The sequence below is a fragment of the Selaginella moellendorffii genome, unplaced genomic scaffold (genome assembly GCF_000143415.4).
Source record: "Selaginella moellendorffii unplaced genomic scaffold, v1.0 SELMOscaffold_6, whole genome shotgun sequence".
Taxonomy (NCBI): domain Eukaryota; kingdom Viridiplantae; phylum Streptophyta; class Lycopodiopsida; order Selaginellales; family Selaginellaceae; genus Selaginella; species Selaginella moellendorffii.
The window spans coordinates 307436-323795 of record NW_003314267.1 but is presented as its reverse complement, the minus strand read 5'-3'; the positions used below and the strand labels follow the sequence as shown (position 1 = coordinate 323795).

Genomic DNA, 16360 nt, shown 5'->3' with positions numbered 1-16360 from the left:
CCCGTCTTTCTTGCATGCTGTACAGAGTTCTTTCGGAGGCCACTGCTGCTTTGGGAACTTGGGATCGCCAGTCTTGGACTCTGCTTCTGCGTCTCCAACTCTTTTGTTAACCTGTACGGAGGAAAAAGTTGAGTTCCATTTCTACTCTTGCATGCAAAGAGAGCCAACCTGGTTGTGTGCGCGCCAGAACCAAAGTACCAGATCGCGCCGCGAGTTGATAGAATCGGCAGCACTTGCGCATCAGAACCAACCATTGCATGTCAGAAGGGATGATTCTAGAATGACTATTAGAAAAAGTCTACCTCGTGCTCATCGTCAAGAAATGGTCGCGACAATCTTCACAGTTGAAAAAACTTGCTATAAAATCACGAATAGTTTGTATGGCTGTTTTGCTCTCCGAATCTTCTACACGGACAGACAATGCATGAAACAAAAGCCAGAGTCCACAGCTGCATGTAAATTGACGTCAGTACATATGAAAGCCACCGGGGATCAGACCTGTAGCCGCGAGTATAGTTTTTGCTCCCACGGCATGTTATCCACTCATCGGTGCTTGTTCTTTCGCCACAAATCTGTAAACGCATTAGCAAGTCGCCATTTGGCTTTGCATTTTCGCCAGCAAGCCAAATGTCTTCAAAATGGACTAGAATGTTTGCACTCCCCTCACGACACCTGAAAGAAAATGTAAATATTCTCATTTCCATCTGAAAGACAAGAAAAACACCTTTTTGACGGATGGTGGACGGCAAGAAGCTGCAAAAAATGTAAAAAAGATGCACGAGTTTTTGCATTCAGCATCTAAATGAAACGCAGTTAGAAGATCATTTTTTCAATTGAAAGCCTTTCCTACTTCGCTTTGTAAGATAAACTTGTATGAAAGCGCTGTCGACTCCTCAATATCGTAGAGGGACATCATCGGCTTTGCTACCAGATATCACCAAAGGAAAAGGAACCTTAGCATAGCAAACACCGAGAAAACCAAGAGCTACCTGGATCTGCTCGACTATACTCGCACGTGTAGTTTCCCGAGCTTCGTCATTCAGCGTATAAGATCTGGAAGGAAAAGCCAGAGTTAGCAAAACGATAACTTCGAATACAAACACAAAACTTTAGAAACACAAAACTTTGACATACTTTCCAATGCGCTCGTTGATCCAAGCTAGTAACGCCTCGGCTGTTCTTGGAGTTTTTGGTATCAGCTCTATTCCATTGCTAGCCTTCGAATCCTTTGGGTCGAAGCTCTCCCAGGCAAGCTTTCCGGGATGACCCCAGTACAGAGAAGGATAGTGATCCACTTGAAATCTCCTGCAAATGGGAGTGTTGGCCTGCAAGTGAACAAACAAGTCGATAAGTTTCTCTTCCTCTACTGGTAGTGAAGCTTACATCCTCTGCGCAGTCGACCTTGCCCATGAAAACCTCTCCGGGATGAACAGCAGTTCTTCCATTGAAGAGCTTCGCGACTTTGCTGTATTGAGGCTGCGATTGCAAGCTCGTGTCAAACCACAAAGACAAAGAAAATTTTTCAAAACTCCACCTTATAAATCCTACACACCGGGCACCTGGAGCAAAATCCTCGTGAGAAACTCGTGATTGCGAGCTCTAAGCTTACCAGTGAGCGTAGAACTCAACGAGCGCGAAAGTGGCCGGAGCCGCCCAGAGCGTTTGATTGAAGCTGTTCTTGGTGAGCTCCACCGCGGCATCCGCCTCCTCCTGCTCCTCCAGAGGCCGCGAGCTCGCAGATCGCGCTGCCAGGAGCAGCAGCATCGAGAGGATCGGTAGCAGCGGCAGCTGCCATGGCGCCATGGATCCTGCCCAGGGAAATTAGGGCTCCTGGTGACCTAACCGAGGGGGACATAGAGAGAAGTCATTGACAGTGACGACCGCTCTCCTTTGTTCTTCGTTCGCCATTTTTAACGAAACCACCCCACACGAATAAAATGACTAGAAAAAAAAATTATTCCTTTCTTCCACTTCTATGATCACAACGCAATCACATGATATTGGCGCGACTCAATCCAATGCCAGCACCCTTTGCTCGTCCATGCCACGAAATTTTTGCTAGATCTTCGTAAGGCTTCTCTTTCGCGAGAAGAACTTTGCTAGACCTTCGTAAAGCTTCTCTTTTCGGTGTTTGTAGATGGTGTCATGGGATTGAATCATGCCAATATCAAAGCACACATCGATTTCGACGATCCGTCCTCTAGATACGGGGAGAATTGGAACGAGAAAACGGGAATTTTACGATGCCCAGTTGCGATACTTACTGTTCGTGCTTGCTACATACGTTTCCTGCAAGCGAATCCAGTAGAATAGAATAGAGAATGGCACCAATAGAGAATCTCAAGGACATACATACACTCTATACAGTATAGAGCTCTAAAACGGTGTGTTCCTCCTCATTCCTTCCAGCAATTCAAGGCTCAAGCAAACCAAGCAAGCAAAGACTGTTCTTCCTTTCTACGCCACGAAGAACAGTGCCATACGCAAGCAAGCAATCGACACACTCACATTCCCCTGTATAAATACACCACTCTTCGTGGCGAGAGTGCGCACATTTAAGTTGCGGTTGGATCCAGTTTTTTTTTTCTTCTTTATTTTCTCTTCATTCCTCCTGATCGCGATTCACGACATGGCCAATTTTCCCCCCAATTCTTTACTGTTTGTGGGCTTTTGGATTTGCTTTCACGAATCTGCGCGATTGAATTCGCTGGAAGCAAGCGTACAAAGCAGCAGTCGTCGCGATCAATGGCGAGCCAGTGTGTGTGGCCCTCCCATCTTAAATTCTCCAAAACACAATCGCCAGGAAACGATCCAGATCAGATCCCTGCCCCTTTTTTTCAAATGGGCCGAATATTCCCGCCATCGACGTCAGCTGGGCTGCCACGTCGCCGCCGCGTCCGACGTGGCGCGATCCGGACGCTGCCTTCAAGGTACTGCATTTGCATGTGGCTTGTGGTTATGGCGAATAAATGCCCCTCCCGGGCAAAAGGCACAAAATAAAAATAGAAGATATATTGTCAATGAATAGAATATTCATTCATATAGTCTCGGGGCGCTCACACATGAAAGTCCGAGACCAAAAGATTTAGAAATGCCGTTTTGGATGGATGTTTTCGAATATCATGGATAAAATTCATATGAATTCTTGCCAAATTTGATCTCTTTGGACTTTTTGATAGAATAGAAGCGGTCAATGTCTAATTGAATGAAGGTGATGGTACGATCATATGGTATGAGAGATTGGCAAGATCAGCAATATAATGACCCCCTACCTGCTGCTGCCACCCTGCGATGCATCGAGATGCGCCAAGAAATTTACCACCACCCAGACAAAAGGAGCTGTAAAAAGAAGTGGTAAAAAAGGAGATATGGAACCCTCTACCTCGTTGCCATCGTGCTGGATCCAGAGGCTTGGCCCAGTTTTATCTCCTGGCGAGCGAGCTGGACGCCAGGATCGAATAAGAAACGAGGTGAAAATTGGATGGAGGAAAGGGTAGAAAAGATTTAAGGGTGTGCGTAGCGCTTTCGTTGAGTTTGTGCTCGCCAAATTTTCAAAGCTGGCTCGTACGATCGAAGAACATTACGTGCTAATCGCCAAAAGAATGGCAGAGGCCGTGAAAGCCTTGTCTGGCTATACGGTTTAAATGCCTCTAGGATGATCTGATCGGAGGCAGAGAGAAAAAAGGCGGAAAAAAGGACAAGTCAATACTGGTAAAAAAGGTCAAGTTTTGTCAAAGATTATGCTAGCCCTAATCTCTAAACGATATTTCTTATCACGGTTTTTAGGGTTCATCCATTTTTCTGTCCACGTGGTTGTCCATTTTACGGTTGTTCTTGGCCCAGGATCCGAAGGCGCTGGCTGGAACTGCACATTCTTTCCGCGATCTCGAGGTGATTTTGGGGAGCGCCGCGCGCCAGGTATGGATCAGCGCAGGGATGAAGCTGCGCGATGCCCGGAACTTGAGATTCAAGGTCACGCCCTGGCGCCGATGGAGAGGATTGAGAATGCCGGTGAAATTTCGCTCGATCGCCTCGTCTACAAGCTAGTGAGGGCAAGTTCTTTCTCTCCTCTTCTTCCCGTTGAGCATTTTAAATTTTCTTTTTGTCCTTAAAGAGAATTTAATCTCAGGTTGGAGATGATGGATCGGTGCTTCCTTCGGCCGAGGACGATGACTTGCAAGTGGAGTGTTTCGCCGAGAGGGAAAATCTTCACGAGATTGCTACTTTAGCCGTGGTGAAACACGGTGACGACGTTAGTTCCAGGAATGTGAAAGAAAAGGCTGGCGTTCACTCCACACGGGGCCAAGAAGTTCTTAGCAACGATGAAACGGTTCATCCCTCTACCGTGTCCGGCGAAGTTTACTTTTCTGTTGCCGCGAGGAACGTCGAAGGGAAGAGAAAGAGGAAACCAAACCGGCGATACATCGAAGATGAGACGGACAACCTCTACTTCACGTCAGAGCTTCACAGGCTGGTGTCCGATGGAACTGATTCGTGTGATGGAGCAAAGTCTCACCGGGATATAACTGAGAAGCTTGACAGTGGCAGCGATATCGAGTACCCGGAGTTTGAGTCTCCAACTCAAGCGGCAGTGTCTTACGGCGGTCGCCGCAGCAGCATGATGGTATGCTTTAGCTTTCTTGCGAGTTTTTGTTGATTCTCTAAGTTTTGTAGATTAAAACTCTCTGATCGCACAGAAACTAAAGGCTGAGCGCAAGGCCTCTAAAATTGCGCGACTCGCCTGGTCGTCCCGCAAGCGCGGTCCCAGCATCGGGTCCAGCAAAGAGAAGACAATGTCTTCTTCAGACAAGGTTCTTTCAGCCTTTGAGATTTTGCCTTGTGAAGAACATTGTGTTTCCGTTCAGGAAAGTTACTCCGATCTGGAAGGTGGTATGGATCAAATGCTTGAAGACTACGAAGATGTGCAAAGCATGGGTGGAGAAGATTGTGAGTTGGATTTTTCTGGGGAGCATGTGGAGACTGTTCCAACACCGAATGGAGGTACTAGGAGAAAACATCATCGTCCCTGGACGCTACGTGAAGTTATGATACTCGTCGAAGGGGTCGCTCGCTGTGGTGGAGGGAAGTGGGCGGACATCAAGAAGCTCGAGTTTTCATCTGTATCATACCGCACGGCTGTTGACTTGAAGGTAAAGTTTTTCTTTTCCTTGACTCTTGCTCATGGCGAAGTTCTCAGGATAAATGGAGGAACCTACTCAGAGCAAGTCGTGTCCACTTTACTTCAAAGCAGCAGCAGGTACCTTCAATGTATTTTTTCCCTTCGTGCACTTTTGGTCTGATCCAGTTTTTGGTTGTGATAAAAGGCGGAGCACAACAAAAAGAAACATTTTGCAGTTTCTATACCTCAACCAATTCTTGCTCGTGTACGTGAGTTAGCAGCTTTGCAGAACCAGCGTACCAGCATGCCTGTACTAACCAGGACAAGCAGAAGTGGGAGAACACTGAGGAGAAAGTAATGAACAGCATCTAATCCCACTCAGAGGCTGTTTGTACATGTATACACTCGAGTGCACAGGTGACACTGTCAAACTAAAACTTCTCTTTTGTTTTTCTCTAAAGCTGTGTCTTGTTTACTTATTCAAAGACAATCTCGGCCATGCGTTGGTTGGATGTCTGTCTGCTCGTCCCTCAAGGGCATGGGGAATGTCATGGTAAGCTCGTACTCAATTTCACACATCCTTTTCATTCTCAAGTCTCTACATTATTCAGGAAGTGCTTAGACCCTCCGTCTACAGACGGTGGACTTACAAGATTGGACGCACCGTTCGAGTGTCGCCTTTCCACGCCTTCCAGCATCCTCACGACGTGCGTCATCTCGGGTCGCTTGCCTGGTTTATCGACGCAGCACAAACAGGCTATCTTCATCACCTCGAGAATCTCTGCCGAAACTTCTGCAGCGTTCGTGGGGCTGGCGGTGGTGTTTTCGGCTAGCATGGCCGCGTCGATGGCCGACTGGAGCTCCTGGACTGTGACGCGCTCTCCAGCCAAATGACCGATGCCTCCAGCTCTCCGGAAACCTTTGTCCGTGGGACGCTTCCCCATGATGGTCTCGAGAACGACAACGCCGAAGCTGTAGACGTCTCCGCGCATGGTGGCCATGCACGAGCTGTTATACTCCGGTGGAATGTAGCCAACGGTCCCGGCAACGTCGGTGGAGACATGAGTATCGCCAGCGTCTCTCATCAACCTCGCAAGGCCAAAGTCCGCAACATGAGCCTGGAAGTCTTCGTCGAGAAGGATGTTGCTGGCCTTGATGTCTCTGTGGACGATGGGAGGGAAGCACTCGTGGTGGAGGAAAGTAATGCCTCGAGCTGCTCCGAGGATTATGTGGAAGCGCGTCTTCCAGTCCAGAGGCTTCACTCCGGCATCCCGACAGTGCAACCAGGTGTCGAGGTTCCCGTTCTTGAGGTACTTATACACCAGTATCCTGTCCTTTCCGTCGCAAGAGTATCCTTTGAGGCACACCAGGTTCTTATGCTTTATTTTTCCCAGCGTCTGCATCTCGGCAAGGAACTCTCGCTCCCCCTGCATCCCAAATCCTCCGTCTGTTATCAACTTCTTCACCGCTACGGCCGATCCATCCGCTAGAATCGCCTTGTACACTATTCCGAAGCCCCCGTCACCTATGATGTTTGCATGGCTGTAGTTGCTCGTTGCAGACATCAGCTCGTTCGGATGGATCCAAGCTACGCCTTCGCTCATGTTGGACACTTCCGAGGAGTTGAGGTAACGCTTTTTCTTGCTGTATTCATCCTCGTCTTCCTCCTGCGAGAGTAGCTTTTGACGTTTCCGTATCAGGATGATGAAGAGCACCCAGAAGCCGCAGAATCCGAGGCTTCCAGCAATTACGACGTACAGAGGAATCAGTTTCTGGACAGCAGAGATTGTTCCAATGTCCGAGCGAGCTTCGTCCTGCTCCAGACGGCATTCTGGGAGTGGAGCTCCGCAAAGGTCTGGATTGCCAGCGAACGAAGAGTTGCCAAACGTCTGAAACTGGGTGGAGCTCGGGATGGCACCTTTCAGATGGTTGTCCGAGAGATCCAAGTCGGACAGGAACGTCAGCTTGCACAACGCTTGTGGAATAGTGCCGGTGAGATTGTTCCTGGACAAGTCGAGCTTCAGCAGAGCAGGCACGTTTCCCAGAGACGGAGGAATACTTCCCTGGAGCCTGTTGTGGCTCAAGTTCAGTATTTGCAAGTTCCTCAACGCTCCCAGCTCAGCGGGAATGCCTCCAACGAGCTCGTTATGCGAGAAGTCCAGGGTGGTCGGCAAAGCATAGCCGATAAATCTCTGTCCCTCGTTGTTGTAGACGAGTGCCGATGGAGGTTTGTCCGAGTACCTGGGAGACAGGCTCGTTAGCGTGGAGTTACTCCAGGCCGTCGGAATACTCCCGCTGAATCTATTGAAGGACAGATCCACGGCCCGGAGCCTGGACAAGTTACCAATCCATCCCGGTATCCGCTGCTCCATCCGGTTTCCACTCAAGAAAAGAAACTGGATGGAAGAGAGGTCTGCTAGCTCGTCCGGTATACGTCCCGAGAGAGCGTTTAAGCCGAGGTCCAGGCCGACGAGATTAGTCAGCTTGCCGAGAGACGCAGGTATGTGTCCCGTCAACTTGTTGGAGGCGAGCGACAGCATGAGAAGATTGGAAAGTTGGCCAACCTCGGAAGATATCGGGCCCGAGAAGTTGTTCTGCTCCAGCCACAGCACCTCGAGTGTCTTGGACTGCGAAATACCCAGGGGGACTGGAGAGCCGGACAAGCTGTTGTTGGCCAGAACAAGCGCTCGGAGATGCTTGAGCGTGAAGAGCTCCGGGGGTATGTGACCTGTGAGAAGATTGCTGTTGATCCATATCTCTTCCAGGAGCTGGCAGTGCGCTATCGACGGTGGAATGCTCCCTACGAAGCTGTTCTGGTTGAGGATGATCTTCTTGAGGTTCTTCAGCTGGCCAAGCTCTGGTGGAAGCGGGCCCGTGAAGCGGTTCTCTGGAAGATACAAGACCTCCAAGGTGGACGGAGCGGAGTTATACGACACGCGAAGTGGCCCCGAGAAGAGATTGCTGCCGGCACTGAGAACTCTGAGGCTCTTCGGAAGAGAGACGCCAACGTCGGGCATGTACGAGAGCAGGTTGTTCGACACTTTCAGGTGCTCGAGCTTGGCCAAGTTGGAGAAGCTGTCCGGGATTCCACCTTGGAACTCGTTGGCACAGAGATCGAGCATGGTTAAGTTGGCGAAGTGTCCAAGCTCCGACGGTATCGTTCCAGAGAGGTTGTTTCCGGCCAGGTTGAGATGCTCCAGCAACGTGAGGCCGACGAGGCCACTCAGGTCACCCGTCAAGGCATTGGATGCCATATCGAGCACTCGGATCCTCCTCTCGCCAGAAGCTTTCTCTCGGACAGGCCCGGTGAACTGGTTCGAGGAGAGATTAAGTACCTCGAGCGAGGTGGTGGCGAACACAAACTCCGGGAGGTTTCCAGAGAAGCTGTTACTGCTGAGATCGAGAGTTCGTAGCTGCTGGAACAAGCCCATTTCCACCACCTTGATCGAGTCCAAGGCATTGGAAGAAACATCGAGCTTCGCCAATGCGGCCATCCTGGACAAGTTGGAAGCCGGCAACGCACCCGAGAAGTTGTTGTGCGAGAGATCGAGGAGCTCCATCCGGCGGAGGAGCTCAAAGTCGGAGCTCACGGGCCCCGAGAAGTTGTTCCAGGAGAGATCGAGAGCTACCAGCGACCGCAGCTCGAAGAGACCCCGCGGGAGCTCGCCGGACAAGCCATTGTGGTCGAGGCGTAGGAGCTGGAGCGCCTGGAAGCGACGGACTTCCTCACGCACAGGCCCCGCAAGCCGGTTGAAGCTGAGATCCAGGGACACGAGCGCAGCGCCGCCACAGGAGCTCGAGAAATCCAAGCGACCACCTAGCGAGTTGTGCGAGAGATTCATCACCTGGAGCGCCGGCAAGAAGTCCCAGACCGGATAGAGCTCTCCCGTGAGCTCCAGCGACGAGAGCTCGAGCTTGACTACCTGGCCCCGGCTTCCCAGCGTCACTCCTCGCCAGGACGAACTTACGGTGGCACCGCTGCTCCAGCTCTCGAGCACTCCACCGCCGCCGCCGCCGCCGCCTAGCCTGGCTCGAAACTCCAGCAATGCCGATCGCTCGGACGCACAGGAGAGATCAGTGGCAGCAGTGGAATCCAGAGCAAGCACGGAGATGGCCACCAAGAAGACATGGTGGAGCATTCTCTCCTCGTTCTTGGGCGATGGTGGAGTGATCACTGGCGATGGAAGGATTGGCCACTTACGCTAGAGCGATGGGTTCCAATGGACAACCATGGAGGAAGACGATGACCCACGAACGACCGAATCAACCACGAGTAACAAGAGATAGAGACATTGGCAGTGGGGAGGTGGGGATTTTGGATCCATCGGTATTAGTGGTGGTAATCCCGTGGTGGAGATTTTGATTTTTACTCCGACCAACAACACCCATCTCGATAGACCGAGGAGCCCCCGACAAGTTCACTCGCTTATACCGCAAGAACAGCGCGCGGAACCGCGCGATTGGGGCCTTGACCCACGACCCACGCGCGGTTACGTGCGCAGTCCGCAATTGGTGGGGTGGACCTAAATGTCCCACTTGTGACTTTAGAAAATATGGGGTCAAAGACAAAAGGTGGTAATTAGGGCAGTACCAAGAAAAAAGAATTACAAAAGAATCCTTTTTTTAATGAAAAAGGCCCTTAGGGTTATTATGATTCTTTACTGAAAAAGGTAGCCATTAGGGTTTATTGAGAACCATTGTTTATCTTTCAGTAAGGCCCACAAAACACACCATCCGCTCGCTGCTCGTTCCATCTCTCGATCTGGCAATTGGTGGAAAGAAATGAGTATAGATCTTGGATGAAAAATTTAGCCAAGAACAAGAAAGATCTATAGATTTTCTATTTTTCTTGCTTACCCATTCCGAGGGACACAGCGATCGATAGTATCGCGCGTACTTCTGGCATTCCGGAGCACCCTCGCCCCTTTCCTTCTGGCACCTGAGAGAAAGATCGCAAGGAAGAATCAAGCCCAAGTTCAAAAAAAACTTTGAGAACTTTGGAGAAATCAAGCAAGAACTTTGAGAATTTTGGAGAAAGAGATCGCAAGAAAAAAAAAAAAAGGAAGAATCAAGCCAGAGTTGAGAACTTTGTAGAAAAAAAGACAAGAACTTTTGTCGAATTTTGGAGACGACTTACTTGTGGAACTCGATGTAGCGAGTGTAGCAGTGCTTGGTCTGGTTGGTCGAAGGGAAGCGAATATCGAATGGAGCGGTTTTTATGTCCGCGACCTGTGATAGAACGTTACTACCACATCGAAGCAAAGAGAAAAAGAGAAAAAGCCACACCCTACCGTGATCGTCCTCCTCGCTTCTTTCGCTTCTTCCTCCTCAATCGCCTGCTTCGATTCGTCATCTACTTCAACCACAGTATCGTCCTCAGCCTACACAGAACACACGGATTGGATCATCAAACGATCGAAAGAATGTAGGAGGAAAGAAGGGAGTCTTGCTTAAACCCTAGCGCCAGAGTGAAATGCCCGCCGGGGAATTGCTCTACCATACCTGATTCGCCGGCTGCTTCTCGCCCACCTCAGCGAATGCGATCTTTCCCTGCGCTAAGCCCATCCTGCCCTAGAACTTCCCCCAATTTCCTGGATTCACATAAAAGAAAAAGAGAGAATATTCTATCTATAGTATATTCTTTATTATTTAGACCCAGTGCTAATTAATTAATGATGAAGCATTCCACTTAGTTCTAACTAATTATTGATGGCGTAGTGATAGATCTGGAGGTTCTCCACGCCCAAGCGCTTGAAGTTGCTGTCTTTCCTGTTCTTGTCAAACTCTCCCCAGTTGAATTTGGCGTACTTGGGCGGGTTCTTGATCGGATCCGTGAGGCTTTCGATCGGGGCGATGTCGGATTTGTAGCTCGGGAACATGAAGTATGGCGATGAGAACCGGTCGCGGTTCTCGTTCACCACCACTCGGTGCTCCACGCTGTGATAGAGATCATTGCTCCACACCTGGAAGAAAACCCTTGTTAGATCACGATCAAGGACAATGTCTATAAAGTGCAAGCTATGGAAATGTCTAAGAGACTCTCTAGCATTTCCTTGTTTCTAATGCTCTATAGTGCTCTAGCTCCAGACCTCTTTGTAGTTCTAGAGCTATATAGCTTCGAGAGTCCTAGAGAAAGAACTCTCGAAGAGAACTTTATAGAGTTTTCCTAGTTCTTTCTTCTAGCGAAAGGAAAGATCATAGATCTCTACGAAGAACATGATCTAGGAGAGGATGATAGCTTACTTGCATGAGGTCCCCAACGTTGATCACGAACGCGTCCTTGCGAGGAGTGACTCGAATCCACTCGCCATCCTTTCGTCTCACCTCGAGGCCGCCAACTTCGTCCTGGACGAGCACCGTGAGCGCGCCCTGGTCCTTGTGGCGGCTCACGCCGAGAACAAGATCCGGGACTGGGCACTTCGCGTAGAAGTTGAGTCGCATGATCGAGGTGTTGTCCCTGCCGAAGAACTCGAAAAAGTACCTGGGATCCACGCCGAGGCTGAGCGCTAAAAGCTCCAGGACTTTAAACGAGAGCTCGTCCACCGCTTTGATCCATTTCTCGCAAGAATCTCTTCACAAAGAAACGAAGATCACGCCCAGATCATGAAGAAACCAAAAATCTGGAAGAAGAGCGCCAGCCTTACCGGAATTTTTCGCGACCCTCCGGCCACTGGTTCTCGAAGAAGAGATTAAACTCGGATGGGAAATCGTCCTTCCTCTTCACCACGTAATCGAAAACCTCCTTCCAGTCGCGCGTGTTCTTGGTGAGCTCCGACTCGTAGTAGCCGACAGGATTCACGCTGCTGCGACGGATCTTCCTCTTCTCCTCCAGCGGCAGCGCGAAGAAATCCCGAGCCTCCTTCTCCACATCGCTCAGCAGCTCCAGTGACACCCCGTGATTGATTACCTGGAAAAACCCCCATTCCTGGCTCGCGCTCCGGATTTCCTCCACGATCTTGTCCTTGCCGGCCTGCGATGATCCACCGAGCGCGGCCAAATCGATGATTGGAATGTTGCTGCCGCCGCGCTCCTCGATCGGAGATTCTAGCTGCGATTGCCCACTGGGGCGATGCTCCGGCGAGACAACGAACGAGGGATCGATGCCCAATTCCTGGAGCGAGCGCGCAAGATCCTCGGCGACCGTCGGCGCCGTCTCTTCCTTGAGATTCTCTATTCCCATTCTTCCTGCTAGAACAATCCAATGAACCTGGTCACAAATGTATTACAGATTTTTCCCACCAGTCAGTCAAATCAAATAGCCCTAGAAAATATTTTAGGGCTCTTCGCGAGCAGCGTCGTCGTGGCGATCGATCTGGATAAATTTGTACCAGATCGCGCAGGCCAGGTAGAACGCCAGGTTGAGAATGCTGATGGCGCTGAGCAGCCAGAAGTAGTAATCGAGATGGCCGCGGTTGAGGTTGTTTGGGATCCATCCCAGCCGGGCGCCCTTGCTCGTGAGCTCCATCACGCAGGTCACCAGCAGGCTACTCACGTAATTCCCCAGCGCGAACGACGTCGGCGACAGCGCCACGCTCAGGCTCCGGATCGCGTCGGGGGATTCCTCGTAGAAGAAATCGAGCTGGCCGATGTAAGTGAAGACCTCGGAGGCTCCAACCAGGAAGTATTGCGGGATTTGCCAGAAGACGCTCATTGGGACCGGCTTGGCTGCATCGATCAAGCCGTGAGCTCTTGCGGATTTGAGGCGGAAGATCTCCACCAGTGCCGCGAAGATCATTGCCACCGTGACGACGATCAGTCCAACTCCCATCCGCTGGAGGCTCGTAAGTCCTCTTTTATTTCCTGTGATCTTTCGTCCTAGTGGAACCACCACGTACTCGTATGTAGGGGCCGAGAGGAGAACGCTGATCATGGTGAAAGTGGAAAGGGACGCTGGCGGGATTTTAAAGCCCGCGACGTGGGTGTTCATGGTGGCGCCTTGCTCCACGAACAAGGTACTCATTTGCGTGTAGAGGGTGGAGAAGAGGATGCTACTGGCCCAGATAGGGAGAATTCTTAGGATGCATTTTACCTCCTCGACTTGTGTGATCGTGCAGAGTCGCCATGGATTTTTCTCGCTGGTTCCAGCCACTGTATCACTGTCGATCTCCGTTGCTGCTTTGTCAAGGTATCTGTCAAAACCGGGGCTTTAATGTTTTTGATCTAGACAAACCGAGTTCTTTACCTGAACTCGTCACTGTGGAGAATCTTACGACTTCCTTGTATCGCAGAGCCTTTGAAGTCGACTTCGTAAAGAAGTGAGCTGTCCGAAGGAACTTTTACGTGGTGTTTATGCAGCGCGGCATTAAATACCTGTGCTACCCTGGTGAAGGGATTTCCTCCGGTTCGCTGCTGGCGGTATCTTGGAGCTCCGATAAAGAAGGCTACCACTGCTGCCACCGCTGCTGCGGTTGAGAGCCCGAATCCTACACCCCAGCCGATATTGTCTTCTACGTAAACGAAAAGCACTCCCGCCGTGATTGCACCAAACGTGATGGACATGTAGTACCAGCTGAAGAACCTGGTGGCCTCTGTCTGCTCTTTCGGATCTTCCTTGTCGAACTGATCAGCTCCCAAAGAGGTAAGGCAAGGTTGGTGTCCGCCATAGCCAAGTGCTATGATGTATAGTGCAACGTATAACAGTGTTGTTTTTTCAGGTGAAGTTTTGGGGCAGAAGGACTGATTTCTCGTGCACGCTGGGGGTTTAAACGCTTTCACGGTTGCTGTAAGTGTAAGCAACACCATTCCCTGCACAGAAAATGCTTCGCTTCTTCTGTTTCTTACGGAATTTACTTACCAGGAGGTAGATGACGAGGAAAACTGCTGCAGTCCAGAATCTTCCAAGGTATGCGTCCCCCAAAAATCCTCCAATTAAAGATGTCACGTAAGATGTTCCAATCCAGTTGCTCACGTTGTTTGCTGCGACCGCATTGCCTTCGTGCAGGACTCTGGTGAGGTAGAGGATGAGGTTCGTGCAGACTCCAAAGTAGCCAACGGCCGCAAATCCTTGTGTTCCTAGATCAGCAAAGTACAGCAATAAGCAACAAAGCCTGTAGCCAGCGCTCGATAGCGCTCGAATATCATCGCTATCTTATATTCTATAAGCACTCAGAAAGTTTAGGAGGATTCTGGCAACTCGTAAGCGATTCTCTACAGTGTTTTCCTGAGCATTGATTTTGATGATCCTTCCAGAGCTGAGGGGAAGGAAGAATACCAAGGATAAGCGAGGATGTAAACCATCCACCGGTTTTGCATTTCACAGCAGGCCTTCCGAACAGATCCAGAGTTCCATCGCCAGTAGCTTCCCGGTTCAGCTGCTTCCCCTTCTGGTTGTCCTCCTGGAAAGACATTCAGTTCATCGACTCGGATCCGCAGAAACGAAAATGGAACTCACCATGAAGAACACTTCCGGCTGGTGACTCGCGCTGGTCCGCTTTAAATCGACTCGGAGAGATGCTTAGTGCAAGGAAATTCTGAAGCTGGAACCAGACAAAGGAAGGACCACAAGGGTCATGCTCACTCTTACAAGGAGAGCGATCTAAAGTTTGCAAGTTTTTATGGAGGACAGCATTTTGAGATGGTGGGGAACAAGTAACTGTTAAAGGAATGGAGTGCCAGTACTACACTAAAGAGAAGGGAAAGATGGTGGTGGTGGAATCCCTTAAGAGGCTCCGTGGACTCTGTGAAACGTTGTGTTGATTCCGAGGCTACAAGAACAGGTTCGGTAAATTTTAATTCTTCCACTGTTTTGAGACATCGATTTGTTTCGCAGAATGTGGAGGAGAGCTGCTCTCCTCTTTTGCGTGGTGAGGTGGACAGAAGTTGCAAGAAAACATAAAATGTGTGGTGCTTGGAGCGTGGGAAAAAGAGCTGTAACGCTCACGAGGCCTTCAAGGTTGAAGTGACGGAGAATCTAAGTGACAAGCTGAAGTTTTCTTAATTACGTGATGCCTTATCTTTGCAAGGTGGAAGATCTCGCGTTCTTATCTCGTGTAGCATTTCTACATGGTCAACATTCCTGAAAGAATCATTTTAAGGTTTGCGTACTATCGCCTCAAGCTTCTTTCTTTTAAAAAATGACTTCATACAGTAAATTCTTAATCATCGGAGGTACGGGGTGGTGTTGCTCAAAACCGCTGATTGGAGTCGCTTTATAAGTCCAGTCCGCTTAAAACCATAAAGGACGGAGGTATGCTTCGTCGTGAACTTAGTTTTTTTATCAGACATCCGCTCGTACTCTTTCTCACTAGCCGAGAGCACTAGGAAGCAGCTGAGACTGACTTTGGGAAGCCAGCGTTACGTTCCACCACTGGATTGTGGGTTGCTGACTAAGTTTTTCTCGCTTGATATCTTACGAATGCTTCACCAAAGCAATGCCTCGGCCGCTGACTGGCTCCACACTCACTGCTTTGTCGATGCTGGACGGAGACCAGGCACCGCCATAGATGATCTCCTTCTGCGATATCTTTGGTCTTTGGACACCTACTTCCAACACTTTGAACTTGAGATTTCCAAGTCGGCATGGGGAGGCAGTCCGGCCTGAGCGCCGTGTAGCTTTTCCCATTCTAGATTCTCGGCTTGAGTGGTACGGAAGTTGGGCTTTCTACGTTGAAGCTCCAGGTCACGGGATGCGCTTTTATAGTTGTATGTTTTAGCAGTGAATCAAGCTGGCTGCTCTCCCATACTATTTACAACAATCTCGTGTACTTATTGGATCAAACTATTCCATTAAGAATTTAGTATTGCTGTGCAGAGTATGATCCTCTTGACACTGTCAGCGGCCTTGTTGAACCCTTCAAGAATCTCAATGCCAAGGTGCTTAGGACGGTTTTTTTATATGACTTATCAACCCTAGAAGAGAATCTCAAGGAGTTGACCGGATACTTGTTCTTCGGGTTGCAGCTCGCTTCCACCTTCAACCACAAGCCAGGAGGTACTGATTTCTCCAAGTTTTCGGCATTCAGGAAGGTCCCGCAGCCGACGATAAATCCAGCAGCTGGAAGATCCCTCATACAAAAAACTTTTCGTAAGTTATTTTGCTTCTTGGGATATTCCTATTAAACCATATAGGTTGCCCTTTTCCACTTCTACCTACTCTTTAATCACCAAGATTCAGCCATAGCTGTGGCTCACTCCTCCCCCCCCCATCCTAGAAGGAAGAGGCTTTAATTTGTTGCATTCCCTAGAGCTACCTAAATGAAATTTGATTATAAATGTAGAATACAACCCATTTATAAAGTATTA

The 16360-nt window shown here is 49.7% G+C and overlaps 6 protein-coding genes and 2 long non-coding RNA genes across 15 annotated transcripts in view; 3 read left to right on the top strand and 5 right to left on the bottom strand.

The window, feature by feature from the left end:
- The window catches only part of LOC9635337 (sulfhydryl oxidase 2), a 2449-nt gene extending 606 nt beyond the window's left edge, over positions 1–1843 (bottom strand). The window contains exons 1-11 of the mRNA XM_024670388.1: positions 1610–1843; positions 1535–1559; positions 1384–1476; positions 1135–1325; positions 990–1053; positions 851–928; positions 725–798; positions 499–672; positions 303–449; positions 169–232; positions 1–111 (exon numbers count right to left, since the gene is read on the bottom strand). Coding sequence (XP_024526156.1) covers positions 1–111; positions 169–232; positions 303–449; positions 499–672; positions 725–798; positions 851–928; positions 990–1053; positions 1135–1325; positions 1384–1476; positions 1535–1559; positions 1610–1803 — 1215 coding nt within the window. The 5' untranslated portion in view covers positions 1804–1843. The remainder of the gene's footprint in view (positions 112–168; positions 233–302; positions 450–498; positions 673–724; positions 799–850; positions 929–989; positions 1054–1134; positions 1326–1383; positions 1477–1534; positions 1560–1609) is intronic.
- Positions 1844–4138: 2295 nt separating this feature from the next.
- LOC9633982 (telomere repeat-binding protein 6) lies at positions 4139–5499 on the top strand. Of its 3 annotated transcripts, none has more exons than XM_024670601.1 (4): positions 4139–4624; positions 4675–5150; positions 5198–5257; positions 5325–5499. In XM_024670601.1, the coding sequence occupies exons 2-4, from the start codon at positions 4794–4796 to the stop codon at positions 5475–5477; spliced, it is 570 nt and encodes a 189-aa protein (XP_024526369.1). In that variant the 5' UTR covers positions 4139–4624; positions 4675–4793; the 3' UTR covers positions 5478–5499. The 3 variants fall into 3 exon arrangements, with proteins under 3 accessions (XP_024526369.1, XP_024526370.1, XP_024526368.1); XM_024670602.1 differs by lacking the exon at positions 4139–4624 and having other exon boundaries at positions 4652–4811; positions 4866–5150; XM_024670600.1 differs by lacking the exon at positions 4139–4624 and having other exon boundaries at positions 4652–5150.
- Positions 5500–5678: 179 nt separating this feature from the next.
- LOC9633981 (brassinosteroid LRR receptor kinase BRL1) lies at positions 5679–9586 on the bottom strand. Its single transcript, XM_024670599.1, has one exon. The coding sequence runs from the start codon at positions 9256–9258 to the stop codon at positions 5710–5712; it is 3549 nt and encodes a 1182-aa protein (XP_024526367.1). The 5' UTR covers positions 9259–9586; the 3' UTR covers positions 5679–5709.
- A 137-nt stretch (positions 9587–9723) lies between these two features.
- On the bottom strand, positions 9724–10725 carry LOC9633980 (cytochrome c oxidase subunit 6b-3). The gene is made up of 5 exons (XM_002965385.2): positions 10622–10725; positions 10411–10500; positions 10257–10348; positions 9977–10058; positions 9724–9881 (listed from the first exon to the last, which is right to left on the bottom strand). The coding sequence occupies exons 1-5, from the start codon at positions 10682–10684 to the stop codon at positions 9828–9830; spliced, it is 381 nt and encodes a 126-aa protein (XP_002965431.2). The 5' UTR covers positions 10685–10725; the 3' UTR covers positions 9724–9827.
- A 16-nt stretch (positions 10726–10741) lies between these two features.
- On the bottom strand, positions 10742–12370 carry LOC9633979 (probable 2-oxoglutarate-dependent dioxygenase ANS). The gene is made up of 3 exons (XM_002965384.2): positions 11764–12370; positions 11363–11690; positions 10742–11082 (listed from the first exon to the last, which is right to left on the bottom strand). The coding sequence occupies exons 1-3, from the start codon at positions 12297–12299 to the stop codon at positions 10819–10821; spliced, it is 1128 nt and encodes a 375-aa protein (XP_002965430.1). The 5' UTR covers positions 12300–12370; the 3' UTR covers positions 10742–10818.
- On the bottom strand, positions 12332–14588 carry LOC9633978 (protein NRT1/ PTR FAMILY 8.1). 2 transcript variants are annotated; one of them, XM_024670440.1, is made up of 5 exons: positions 14511–14588; positions 14331–14454; positions 13914–14131; positions 13302–13864; positions 12332–13248 (listed from the first exon to the last, which is right to left on the bottom strand). In XM_024670440.1, the coding sequence occupies exons 1-5, from the start codon at positions 14511–14513 to the stop codon at positions 12393–12395; spliced, it is 1764 nt and encodes a 587-aa protein (XP_024526208.1). In that variant the 5' UTR covers positions 14514–14588; the 3' UTR covers positions 12332–12392. The 2 variants fall into 2 exon arrangements, with proteins under 2 accessions (XP_024526208.1, XP_002965429.1); XM_002965383.2 differs by lacking the exon at positions 14511–14588 and having other exon boundaries at positions 14331–14478.
- LOC112344898 lies at positions 13593–14425 on the top strand. 3 transcript variants are annotated; one of them, XR_002991861.1, is made up of 5 exons: positions 13593–13707; positions 13774–13847; positions 13917–13961; positions 14061–14254; positions 14309–14425. It is a non-coding gene; the product is annotated as an uncharacterized LOC112344898 (long non-coding RNA). The 3 variants fall into 3 exon arrangements; XR_002991862.1 differs by having other exon boundaries at positions 13602–13697; positions 13774–13841; XR_002991860.1 differs by having other exon boundaries at positions 13602–13697.
- On the top strand, positions 14463–15798 carry LOC112344897. 3 transcript variants are annotated; one of them, XR_002991859.1, is made up of 4 exons: positions 14464–14835; positions 14889–15011; positions 15082–15153; positions 15207–15798. It is a non-coding gene; the product is annotated as an uncharacterized LOC112344897 (long non-coding RNA). The 3 variants fall into 3 exon arrangements; XR_002991858.1 differs by having other exon boundaries at positions 14889–15153; positions 15207–15305; positions 15340–15798; XR_002991857.1 differs by having other exon boundaries at positions 14463–14835; positions 14889–15153.
- The last annotated feature ends 562 nt before the right edge of the window (positions 15799–16360 follow it).